General features: G+C 40.7%; 1 protein-coding gene across 1 annotated transcript in view; it reads right to left on the bottom strand.

Moving 5' to 3' along the window:
- CD109 (CD109 molecule) overlaps positions 1–3,498 on the bottom strand; it is a 126,584-nt gene extending 123,086 nt beyond the window's left edge. The window contains exons 1-2 of the mRNA XM_057737937.1: positions 3,267–3,498; positions 1,758–1,930 (exon numbers count right to left, since the gene is read on the bottom strand). Coding sequence (XP_057593920.1) covers positions 1,758–1,930; positions 3,267–3,340 — 247 coding nt within the window. The 5' untranslated portion in view covers positions 3,341–3,498. The remainder of the gene's footprint in view (positions 1–1,757; positions 1,931–3,266) is intronic.
- Positions 3,499–13,062: the final 9,564 nt, after the last annotated feature.

Raw genomic sequence — 13,062 nt, 5'->3', positions numbered from 1 at the left:
ACAGCCCCTGATAACAAAGCTAACATTCTCCTTTGAAAGAGGTAGAATGCTTGCAGTGGTATTTTCAATGAAACTGTATGTCAACTGCGTCCAAAACAGCCCCTAAAAGTAGCACATTTTTCTTTCTTTCAAACAGCCATTAATCTCCCAGGATAGTGTTGTCCAACTCACTTTAGCCTTACTAAAAGCATGACAAACTTTCCTCCCAAAGGAAAAATCTAAGAATAAAGTTAAAAATTAAGCCACAATAACAAGCACCTCAGTGTTCATACTATTTGCAGAAAAAAGAAATGAGACTGACAAAGGAGACTGCAGAAAAGACAACGTAAGAAAGATTCTAGAATAAGAGTATGCAAATGTCCAAACAAAGCCCAAATATTTATCAGAATCATCCTTGTTATTCTGGACCTTTGCATTGTAGTAAAACTGCCACACTAGTAGAGCCAAAATGATCATTCTTAATGAATAAATAATGAATGTGGAACTACCTTAAGCGTTGCCTGCTGTGACTCAGTACTTCAATATTTTCTGTAGAGGGCTTCCCTGGTGGCACAGAGGTTAAGAATCCGCCTGCCAATGCAGGGGTCATGGGTTTGAGCCCTGGTCTGGGAAGATCCCACATGCCGCGAAGGAACTAAGCCCATGCACCACAACTACCGAGCCTGTGCTCTAGAGCCCGTGAGCCACAACTACTGGGCCCGTGAGCAACAAGTATTGAAGCCCATGCCTAGAGCCTGTGCTCCGCAACAAGAGAAGCCACCGCAATGAGAAGCCTGCGCACCACAACAAACAGTAGCCCTTGCTCACTGCAACTAGAGAAAGCCCGCGTGCAGCAATGAAGACCCAACACAGCCAAAAATAAATAAATTTATAAAAATATATATTTTTTCTTTAGCCGTTATCATAAGACGAAGATTCATTTATTTTCAGAATAAGTAGGTCAATAATAAAAGGGATCTGCCCCCATGTAAAAAGGAAATGATGCTTCCTGCATCTTCTTCAAAAGTATTCAAACTTACAATTTTAACACCTGTTGTTTATTGAGCACCTAATAGGTACTAGATACTGATTTTAACTTTATAATTGCCCTGGGAAGTACATCATTTCCGTTTTATAGATGAGGAAATTGAGGCTCAGAGCATCCCAAAAACATCATTCTGGACTCCACATGAGTAAGAAATAAAAGTGTATTGTGGCCAGGTCATGGAAGTGACCTAAATGTCCATCAACAGATGAATAAAGAAGATGTGGTACATATACACAACGGAATATCACTCTGCCATAAAAAGGAACTAAATTGGGACATTTGTAGAGACATGGATGGACCGAGAGACTGTCATACAAAGTGAAGTCAGAAAGAGAAAAACAAATATCGTATATTAACGCATATATGTGGAATCTAGAAAAATGGTACAGATCAACCAGTTTGCAAGGCAGAAATAGAGACACAGATGTAGAAAACAAACATATGGACACTAAGATGAGAAAGCATTGGGGGGGGTGGTTGGGGTGGGATGAATTGGGAGATTTGGGATTGCCATATATACATTACTAATAAGAAAAAATATCAAACTGTGCACTTTAAATATATGTAGTTTATTGTATGTCAAAAACAAAAACAACAAAAACAAAAACAAAAAGTGTATTGTGTAAGCTGCTGAAAATGTGGGGCTTATCCATTATGCTACCGAGCACACAGCTTTATTAATACACTCCATTATTACTGCAAAAGAGTAAGACTCTGCTGTTTATCTTACCTTTTTCAAAGACTCCTTCTGCTTCCAGGACAGAGACGGCAAAGTTCGCTGCCATCTTGACCACCTCTGCCTTCACAGTGACCTGTGAGGGGCTGTGTTCCAGAAGCTCCACACCAATGGTCACGTTTTCTCCCGGCCTGATAATGCCAGGGGCTGTCACCAGAAACCTGGGCCTACAGAGTTCCCAACAAGGGAAAAACAAAGTTTCTTATCCTCACATCTCCATTCTTTTGAGATCCTCAAATTCACAGATAGTGAGGCAGACTCCCTATACATATGCGCCAATTGCAACTGTTCCAATTAATATTGCCCCACTGCTCCATCTAGCAACTGCACTGAAATGCTATTGAAACAATGCCCATAAATTCATTTATATCCAGTTTTACTGCGATATGATTGACATATAGCATTGTACAAGTTTAAGGTGTACAGATAATGATTTGACTTACATCGTGGGACGATTATCACAAGTTTAGTGAACATTCATCATCTCATATAGATACGAAATTAAAAGATATAGAAAAAATACATATTTTTCCTTGTGATCAAAACTCTAAGGATTTAGAGTTCTCTTCATAACTTCCATATATAACATACAGCAGTGTTAGTTATATTTATCATGTTTTATTGATACATTCCCATAAATCAATTTTAATGCAGTAATCCATGCACTGCTAGAGGACAGGCTGTGTTATTATTTCCATTTTATAAACCACAAATAGCATAGGATGGCTTACACAGGGACATGAAGAAGTTATTGGCAAAGTATCAATAAAAGTCTCTAAACTTCTCCTTTATAGAAGACATCATCCCAGCGTATGGCTTAAACACACACACACACACACACACACACACACACACACACACACAGATTTTGCTTATTTCAAATTCAAACCTTTATGTTTGGGCATCTACCCAAGAAATCATCTAATCAGCACCACTAATTAAAATATACCATCTGAAATTAAACCATCAGTGGTGACATTTCCAGGTGGAGCAGATCATAAAAATCGCTAAAACAGCATTTTCTCTGTCCAAACTAGGGATTAGGACTCAAGGGCAAAAACCTTTGGGGGGCGCAGGTGAGGGGGAGGCGTAGTGCTTTCCATTACTTAGGTGTCTCACTCGTTATCTTCCTACAAAGTCTGCACCTGAACCCATACTTCAGCCACCTCGTCCACACCTTGTCATTGCCAAAGTTGAGCCATCTTGTCTAGGAACAACAAATATATATATATATATATATCTTTAAACGAAAAGGCACATTATTTGGGTTCAATAAGTTGAGAAAAACGCAGAGGCAAAGTGGACTAAAAATAAAATGACTGTCTTTAGAAAGCAGTTATGGCCAGAGACACTTAAACAGCCTCGTGGGTGGAGAAAGTAACTGTCCCACGAAGAACCGAGCAGAAGCGATGCAGCATCAAATCTCCAGCCCAGGGTTTGGCTGCGGATGGCCGCCCGCCGCCCCGCGCCCGCCGCCCCGCGCCCGCCGCCCCGCGCTCCTACCCAGGGGCGGCGGCCAGCGCCGCGCTCCACACGCAGAAGAGGTGTGCGGCGGTCCCGAGCCGGGGTCCCCGCATCTCGGCGGCGTCTGCCGGGCGACCCCGGGCTCCTGAGGAAATGCGCGGGCAGCGCGGGGTGCGGCTTTCCACCTCCTCCCGGATTCTCCCCGGCTCGGGGCTCCGCAGTCTGCACTGGGCGCGCCCGCGAGCGGGGCGAGGGAACTAAATGGAGCCGGGGCGCGGCGGCTCCACCCCTCCCGCCGCATCACGCTGGCGCTCCCCGGCCCCCCCGGCCCACACCGCGGACCCGCGGCCGGCGGCGCGCCGCCCGCCCAACCTGGCGCGGCAGCCCCTCTCCCCCGGCCGCCCGGCTCCTCCGGCTGTTTACACTAGCGCTCCACCAGCGATGCCCGGAGTGCATAAACAGGCCCATCCTTGTGCAGAAAACTTCAGAGCGGCTATGTGAGGTGGAAAAAAATCAGTCATTGTCCTCCAGACTATGAGTCAGAATTTTAGAGGAATGGCGCGCGCACACACACACACACACACACACGCGCGCGCCAAACGGGTATATTTTCTGGTAGTTGTTTAATATATAGGACTGAATAGGCACAGAAGAAGAACTTTCCCCTTGAAACAAAGATTCACGTATATTGTTTGCCTCTCCAGGAAAATGTGGTTTCTCAGTTTAAAAAAAGAAGACGAGGAAAATTCTGGCACATGCGAACGTTAGGTGTTGCTCCTTAGAACTCTGAGAAACAGCTATGTTGGGAGATGATTTATACTTGGGTCAGTCGCTAAACGCTTTTGCTACAGAAGGTATCCATTAGCACTGTGAAGCCTGGAGCAGTTTGTGTAAACACAGTTTGGATTAGGGTGGCTCTCCTGTCCTGGGGAAGACCAGAGGCCCGGGGTGCCCAGCAGTTGGTGAAGCCCAGTTCCTGCGTCCTGGCGCGTCTGCGGCTTCTTCCCGGCTCCTTGGCACTGCCACCACGTTCAGATGACTCAGGTTTCACCATGACTACACCATAAAGTAGGGAGCTGCCAGAAATTGTTGGAAAGCAGGCACATTCAGTTCCTGACAACTTAAAGTTTCTAACGCATGGAGAAAAGTTTTAGGAGGTCGCCTTTTAATACAGGGCAAAGTGCAAAGGGAAAAGAGGTCAGCAAGGGGTTGTCTCCTCATAAAGCTGTGTGCTAAATAAGGGGGAAAGTAGCACCTAGACAAACTGTGGTTTTGGAGTCCGGGAACTTGTTTTCCTCCCTTTCCTGTTCCACCCTTTTTCACCCTGCTGAACAGCTTGCAGAGGTCCCTGTGTCCTCCTGTCTCCTACACGCTCCTATCTTTAGTGGCCGACTTCCTGTGCAGGCAGACCTTGGATAAAGTGAAAAGGGTCCGAGTGGATCCTTGTACATATCCTGTCCCTGACACAGCTGTTACTGCCTGTCTGGTCTCCTGACCTCTGTTGTTCAGGGTCAGTGTGGGCTCTGTCAAAGCCTAAATCAGTGCTTCCCAAACTCTAACGTGTATGAGGATCACAGTAAAATGCAGATACTGATTCAGCAGGTCTGGGACAGGGGCTGAAATTCTGCTTCATTTTAACATACTGCAGGCCACGGAGAGTCTACAGGTAGACTCTCTCTTTGGTGAGAAAAGGAAGTTAGAAACCTGGAGTAAATTCTTTCCAAGCTTCACTTCATAAGATAGATCAGTAAATTCAGGTTTATTCTAGAGGCAGGCAAATGTAAAAAGGACTCCAAAAGATTAATTGATAATGCTGCATTCCAAGAAGCCTTCTATAAAGGGTTAGAACCACCTAGCTGTATTATAAAATGAAATCTGTGCAGGTTTTAAATTCACGCACCTTCTCTGTTTAAGCCTTCCTTCTCACAATACACACGAATAGCTTACTTAACCGTGCAGAAATGTGGCCATGTGGATTTGCACAGAGATGAGGCACAGAGTAGCTACTCAATAAAACTGCTTAAAAGGATTCATAAAAAATGTTCTTCCCAGAGTTTTTTTTTTTTAATGAAGAAAAACAAAGTTGTCTGAGAGTAACAGTAAGAGATGGGGCTAAATAAATGATGGTATACCTATGTAACAGAGGACTGTGAAGTAATTTAAAATTATGTTCTTGAATTGAAGACCGTTTATTATTTTGTTTGTTTTGGAGACTATTAATTATCTAAAGGTGACTATTCCTGATATGTTGTTGGGGGGAGTCTTTTACAAAACAGTATTTAAATGTGATTCCATTTTTATAAAAATAGTGTTTATGTGCACATATGCATTATAGATATATGCACTGAAGAAAAACTTGAAGGGTATTCACCAAAATGTTAGTTGTAACCAGGTAATTACCTGAATCTGCCAAGTTTTCTACAATGAATGTGACATATATGTGTATATACATATATACACATGAAATTTTTCTTTTAAAAAGAAAACAGTAAAAAATGATATTGTTTTAGTAAGTAGTCTTTAAGGGAGCATCTTAGAAACTTTGGAATAAAATTCATGAATTTTGATAAAAAAAACTATATATGTTCCTCCCATGAACACTGAATGGCCTTTGGTGTAAGAACCCCACACTGTTCCCACGTCCTTCCTGACATGTCTTTAGGGTGTGGTTCTTTGCGAAAAGCAGCATGAGAAGGAGACAGATCCTGTGCAACTGTGGGAGCTGGTGGAGCAGCCATTGCCCCTGCAGCTAGTGTTGAGTCTAAGTCACTCTAAGTCCGCCAGGGGAGAAAAGCTACCTGTGGACCAGAACAAGGAAATAGGAGGGCGAAATGGAGCCCATGTCTCTATTAGCAGGAGAGAACATGGGTAACCTGCAGGAGAAGCTGGCTGCATATGCACTTGGCCCAGAACTCAGAAAAGCTCAAGAAGGAGATCCCCTGAGAGCTGGAGGAGCTACAGGCCCCACTGCTGCCCCACACCCACCAAGTCAGCTAGCACAGCAGTAGCAATCTGGGCTAGTGGCCAGCGCCTAGTGCCCTGCACTGACCTTCGGAGAGCGAAAAATATGACTTCTGCTTCACTGCTGGCTTCCAGATTTTTAGAAAGTGTCTCTTGTGGGCAACACCAACTCATAACCATACAGGGAGGGGAATTCTAAGAAATTTAGCTTCATCTTAGATAATTTGGCACAATACAAAGCTACCAAAAAGTCCATGCCTCATCAACTAGGCTTCTGTGCATACTCCTTTTAACTATATTTATCTTCAACAAAAGACAGAAAAATCATGCTTTCCCCCAACGTGATGCAACTGAATATAACTAAAAACAAACTTACCCTCTCTCCAAAAGAGTACACAGCTCGCTCAATTATCTTTGTACTCTATTTGTGCCTCTTCTAGCTGAGTCACATTCTCCATTTGATATCCTGTAACTTTAAACCTAAGGTATGAGGTTAACTGCTATTTTTTTTCATTTTATTTATTTGTTTATTTATTTTGGCTGCATTGGGTCTTTGTTGCCGCGAGCGGGCTTTCTCTAGTTGTGGTGAGCAGGGGCTATTCTTCATTGCAATGTGCAGGCTTCTCAATGCAGTGGCTTCTCTTGTTGTGGAGCACCAGCTCTAGGCTCCTGGGCTTCAGTAGTTGTGATGTGCGCACGGTCTTAGTTGCTCTGCGGCATGTGGGATCTTCCCAGACCAGGGATCGAACCTGTGTCCCCTGCACTGGCAGGCGGATTCTTAACCACTGCACCACCAGGAAAGTCCCAGAGGTTAACTGCTATGAACACACGTTAGATAGTAGAGGAATGAGAAGCGGAAGGAAAAATATTGGTTAATACATATATCAAAACAAGAGGGAAATGCAAATAACTGTTACAATCTCTATTTCTGCTACTGGTCACATGGTTGTATTTACAACTACCTTCTTCTACCTACCTATTCCTCTGCCCTCAGTAGTCGCCTAGGCTGGTCATGCTTCTTTGTGTAGTGGAGTGACCCAAATCATCATTCCTGAAGGGTCTGAGCCATTAGCAGTTCTCCTCGTATTATGTTGTTGTTTTCTATTGATTTTATCCACAGGACCTGAGAGGACTAAGAGATGCCCCACTATATCTTCTGCATTCCAGAAATACTCCTTACCTCCACTGTGTAGTGGCAACTTCTTGACAATCAGAATCATTCAATCACTCCATCCAGTAGAGTAACCACTTCTGTACCTGTTGATTCTTTGGCTCGAGAAGCCCCAAGTGGCCAGGTTCAGCTGCCAGTTTAACAGAACCATTGCAGTGTCCCCTAGTGGAAGGATTCCTCTCTTGGGAACTGAGAACTCTAAACCAGCAGAGTCTGATATTGTGGGAATGAGAAGCAAAAATTTCAGTAGTGGGTCCCTAGGGGTAATAGAGGAGCCACTCTCATTTCCACCCTCTGTTCTCAGACCGGTGAGGCTGGTTTTGGGAGAAGCGTTGAGAGAAACATTACTTACTGATTTAGAGCTTAGTCCACATCCTCAAGTCTGTTGTTTGATTTTTACACATTCAAACTGTATAAAATTTCAGAAATATTATGTATGAAATGAATGTCTAATTAAATGTATCATCTGTTTGAAAACTGTTTAGATAGAATCCTGCACGGAACACCAGAATCGTTTTTACCCAGAGCAGAGGAGGAGATCCTGGTCCACTGGAAGACAAGAAATTAACTAGAAATAATAACAAGGCTTGTTGTTAACTTTCTATATGAGAGTCCAAAATTTAAAATTAGAATTCTGTGTCCAACCAAATTATCAAACAAGAGTGGAGATAGAATAAAAATATTTTCAGCAATGAAATGTCTCAGAAACTTTGCCTTCAACAAACTTTTTAGGAAGTTACTTTCGTAGGACATATTTAGCAAACCAATGAAATAAGCCAAGAAAAAGGAAGATATGAGATTCAGGAAAAAGTATATATAACCCCAGAGAGCAATGAAGAGAGAAGTTCCAAAAGGAAGAATTCTAGGAATAAGGCCTCAAGGGAGAAAAGGACCTTAATAGAAAAGATAAATGTGATGTAAAACTGGGGAAGAAAATTGAGACTATGATCATATAAAATTGTTTAATGAAGGGAAGGAAATTTAGGAACTCTAGGGAAAAGAAAAAAATAGATAAAAAAGAAAGTGTAACCATAATTCATTAGGTGGCTCTGTAGTGAACAAGAATTAATGTTGACATATGCGTGGTTTACTTATTGATAACCTATAGAATCAATCTTGCTAAAGGGAAGGTATTAAACTCTATCCTGCCTTTCCTACATGAACTGTATCACTGGTAACCAAATAGTAGATATGGGGAAATTTCTCTTTTTAGAAGTTTTCCAGCTAGTAAAATGTAAAATGAATGTTAGAAGAGCACCATATCACACCAGATCTAGACCAGATCTAGACCAGTGTGGTCCAGTAGAACTTTTCTGTGAGGATGGAAATGTTCCATACCTGCCCTAATACAGGAGCCATGAGCAACAGGAAGTTGTTGAGCCCTGGACGTGTGGTTAGTACACCCAAGACACTGGATTTTCCATTTCATTTCATCTGAATTAACTTAAATTTATTTTTTTAACTATTTTCATTATTATTTTGGGGGGCTGCATTGGGTCTTCGTTGCTGCACATGGGCTTTCTCTAGTTGTGGCGAGCAGGAGCTACTCTTCGTTGTGGTGCACGGGCTTCTCATTGTTGTGGCTTCTCTTGCTGTGGAGCACAGGCTCGAGGTGCACGGGCATCAGCAGCTACAGAACACAGGTTCAATAGTTGTGGCTTGTGGGCGCTAGAGCGCAGGCTCAGTAGCTGTGGCTCACAGGCTTTAGTTGCTCCGCAGCATATGGGATCTTCCTGGACCAGGGATCAAACCCATGTCCCCTGCATTGGTGGGCGGATTCTTAACCACTTTGCCATCAGTGAAGTCCCTGAATTAACTTAAATTTAAATAGCAACATGTGACAATCATATTGGATCATGCAGACCCAAACAATGATCATAAACTGCTAGTATTACAAAAGGAAACATCCAGATACACTAGGTCTCCCTATAGAAGAACCCAAAACCACCTAAGTGGTCTTGAATCTGAATCTGATTCCAATTTGCAAGGAAATACAGTATAGGGGACATAGTAAATACCTCAGGGAGGAATAAGCAAAACCTAGACTGTGGAATATTTTATCAAACAATGAAATTTCTTCAACAAATAAATTGCAAGGAAAAATAAACAGAATTGAAAGAAACTACAGGGTTTTTTCTTAATTGTGGTATAGTTGCTTTACAATGTTGTGTTCGTTTCTGCTATACAACAAAGTAAATCAACTATATGTATACATATATCCCCTCTGTCTTGGACCTCCCTTCAAACCAGCCCCCACCCCTCATTCCACCCATAGAGGTCATCACAGAGGACTGAGCTTTGCTCCCTATGCTACACAGCAGGTTCCCACTAGCTGTCAGTTTTACACATGGTAGAGTATATATGTCAATCCTAATCTCCGAATTCGTCCCACTTCCCCCCTTCCCCTACTGTGTCCACACATCTATTTTCTATGTCTGCGTCTCTATTCCTGCCCTGCAAATAGGTTCATCTGTACCATTTTTCTAGATTCCATATATATGTGTTAATATACATTATTTGTTTTTTTTCTTTCTGACCTACTTCACTCTGTATGACAGACTCTAGGTCCATCCACATCTGTACAAATGACCCAATTTCATTCCTTTTTATGGCTGAGTAATATTCCATTGTATATATGTACCATATCTTCTATATCCATTCATCTGTCAATATACATTCAGGTTGTTTCTATGTTCTGGCTATTGTAAATAGTGCTGCAGTGAACATTGGGGTGCACATGTCTTTTTGAATTGTGGTTTTCTCTGGGTATATGCCCAGTAGTGGGATTGCTGGATCATATGGTAACTCTATTTTTAAGTTTTTAAGGAAACTCCATACTGTTCTCCACAGTGGCTGTATCAATTTATGTTCCCACAAACAGTGCAGGAGGGTTCCCTTTTCTCCACACCCTCTCCAGCATTTATTGTTTGTAGATTTTCTGATGATGCCCATTCTAACAGGTGTGAGGTGATACCTCATTGTAGTTTTGATTTGCATTTCTCTAATAATTAGTGATGTTGAGCATCTTTTCATGTGTTTGTTGGCCATCTGTGTGTCTTCTTTGGAGAAATGTCTGTTTAGGTATTCCACCCATTTTTTCATTGGGTTGATTGTTTTTTTGATATTGAGCTGCATGAGCTGTTGGTATATTTTGGAGATTAATCCTTTGTCAGTTGCTTCATTTGCAAATATTTTCTACCATTTTGAGGGCTGTCTTTTCATCTTGTTTATGGTTTCCTTTGCTGTGCAAAACTTTTAAGTTTCATTAGGTTCCATTTGTTTACTTTTGTTTTTATTTTCATTACTCTAGGAGGTGGGTCAAAAAACGTCTTGCTGTGATTTATGTCAAAGAGTGTTTCTCCTATTTTACTCTAAGGGTTTTCTAGAGTCTGTCCTTACATTTAGGTCTTTAATCCATTTTGAGTTTGTTTTTGTATATGGCATGAGGGAGTGTTCTGATTTCATTCATTTACATGTAGCTGTCCAGTTTTCCAGCATCATTTATTAAAGAGATTGTCTTTTCTCCATTGTATATTCTTGCTCCTTTGTCATAGATTAGTTGACCATAGATTCATGGGTCTATGTCTGGGCTTTCTATCCTGTTCCATTGATTTATATTTCTGTTTTTGTGCAAGTATCATACTGTCTGGATTACTGTAGCCTTGTAGTATAGTCTGAAGTCAGGGAGTGTGATTCCTCCAGCTACATTTTTCTTTCTCAAGATTGCTTTGGCTATTTGGGGTCTTTTGTGTTTCCTTACTTTTTTCAAAATTGTAAAGATTTTGTTCTAATTCTGTAAAAAATGCCATTGGTAATTTGATAGATATTGCATCGAATCTGTAGATTGCTTTTGGTAGAATAGTCATTTTCACAACATTGATTCTTCCAATCCAAGAACATGGTATATCTCTCCATCTGTTTGTGTCATCTTTGATTTCTTTCATCAGTGTTTTACAGTTTTCTGAGTACAGGTCTTTTGCCTCATTAGGTAGGTTTATTCCTAGGTATTTCATTCCTTTTGTTGCAATGGTAAATGGGATTGTTTCCTTAATTTCTCTTTCTGATCTTTTGTTGTTAGTGTATAGGAATGCAAGAGATTTCTGTGCATTAATTTTGTATCCTACAACTTTACCAAATTCATTGATTAGCTCAAATAGTTTTCTGGTGGCATCTTTAGAATTTTCTATGTATAGTGGAGTGTCATGTCATTTGCAAACAGTGACAGTTTCACTTCTTTTCCAATTTGGATTCATTTTATTTCTTTTTCTTCTCTGTTTGCTGTGGCAAGGACTTCCAGAACTATGTTGAATAATAGTGATGATAGTGGACATCCTTGTCTTATTCCAGATCTTAGAGGAAATGCTTTCAGTTTTTCACCATTGAGAAAGATGTTGCTGTGGGTTTGTCATACACGGCCTTTATTTTATTGAGGTAGGTCCCCTATATGCCCACTTTCTGGAGAGTTTTGATCACAAATGGATGTTGACTTTTGTCAAAAGCCTTTTCTTCATCTATTGAGATGATCATATGGTTTTTATTCTTCAGATTGTTCATATGGTATATCACATTGACTGATTTGTGTATATTGAAGAATTCTTGCATCCCTGGGATAAATCCCACTTGATCATGGTGTATGATCCTTTTAATGTGTTGTTGGATTTGGTTTGCTAGCATTTGTTGAGGATTTTTTGCATCTATGTTCATCAGTGATATTGGTCTGTAATATATTTTTGTGTGTGATATCTTTGTCTGGTTTTGGTACCACAGTGATGGTGGCCTTGTAAAATGAGTTTGGGAGTGTTCCTCCCTCTGCAAATTTTTGGAAGAGTTTCAGAAGGATAGGTGTTAACTCTTCTCTAAATGTTTGATAGAATTCTCCTGTGAAGCCATCTGGTCCTGGACTTTTGTTTGTTGAAAGATTTTTGATTACAGTTTCAATTTCATTATTCATGATTGGTCTGTTCATATTTTGTATTTCTTTCTGATTGTCTTGGAAGGTTGTACTTTTCTAAGAGTTTGTCCATTTCTTCCATGTTGTCCACTTTATTGGTATATAGTTGCTTGTGGTAGTCTCTTATGATGCTTTGTATTTCTGCGGTGTCCATTGTAACTTCCCCTTTTCATTTTTTTTTAATTGATTTGAATTCTCTCCCTTTTTTCTTGATGAGTCTGGCTAAAGGTTTATCAATTTTATTTATCTTCTCAAAGAAGCAACTTTTAGTTTTATTGATCTTTGCTATTGTTTTCTTCATTTCTATTTCATTTACTTCTGCTCTGATCTTTATGATTTCTTTCCTTCTGCTTACTTCGGGGGGTTTTTTTGTTGTTCTTCTTCTTCTTTCTCTAGTTGCTTTAGGTGAAAATTTAGATTGTTTATTTGAGATTTTTCTTGTTTCTTGAGGTGAGATTGAATTGCTACAAACTTCCCTCTTAGAATTGCTTTTGCTGCATCCCATAGGTTTTGGGTCATAGTGTTTTCATTGTCATTTGTTTCTATGTTTTTTTTTATTTCCTCTTTGATTTCTTGAGTGACCTCTTGGTTATTTAGTAGTGTATTGTTTAGCCTCCATGTGTTTGTGTTTTTTACAGTTTTTTTTTTTCCTGTAATTGATTCCTAATCTCATAGCTTTGTAGTCAGAAAATATGCTTGATAAATTTCAATTTTCTTAAATTTACCAAGGCTTGATTTGTGATCCAAGATGT

The sequence above is a fragment of the Hippopotamus amphibius genome, chromosome 6 (assembly GCF_030028045.1).
Source record: "Hippopotamus amphibius kiboko isolate mHipAmp2 chromosome 6, mHipAmp2.hap2, whole genome shotgun sequence".
Classification (NCBI taxonomy): domain Eukaryota; kingdom Metazoa; phylum Chordata; class Mammalia; order Artiodactyla; family Hippopotamidae; genus Hippopotamus; species Hippopotamus amphibius.
The sequence above is the reverse complement of the archived record's forward strand: the minus strand, read 5'-3'. Positions and strand labels throughout refer to the sequence as shown.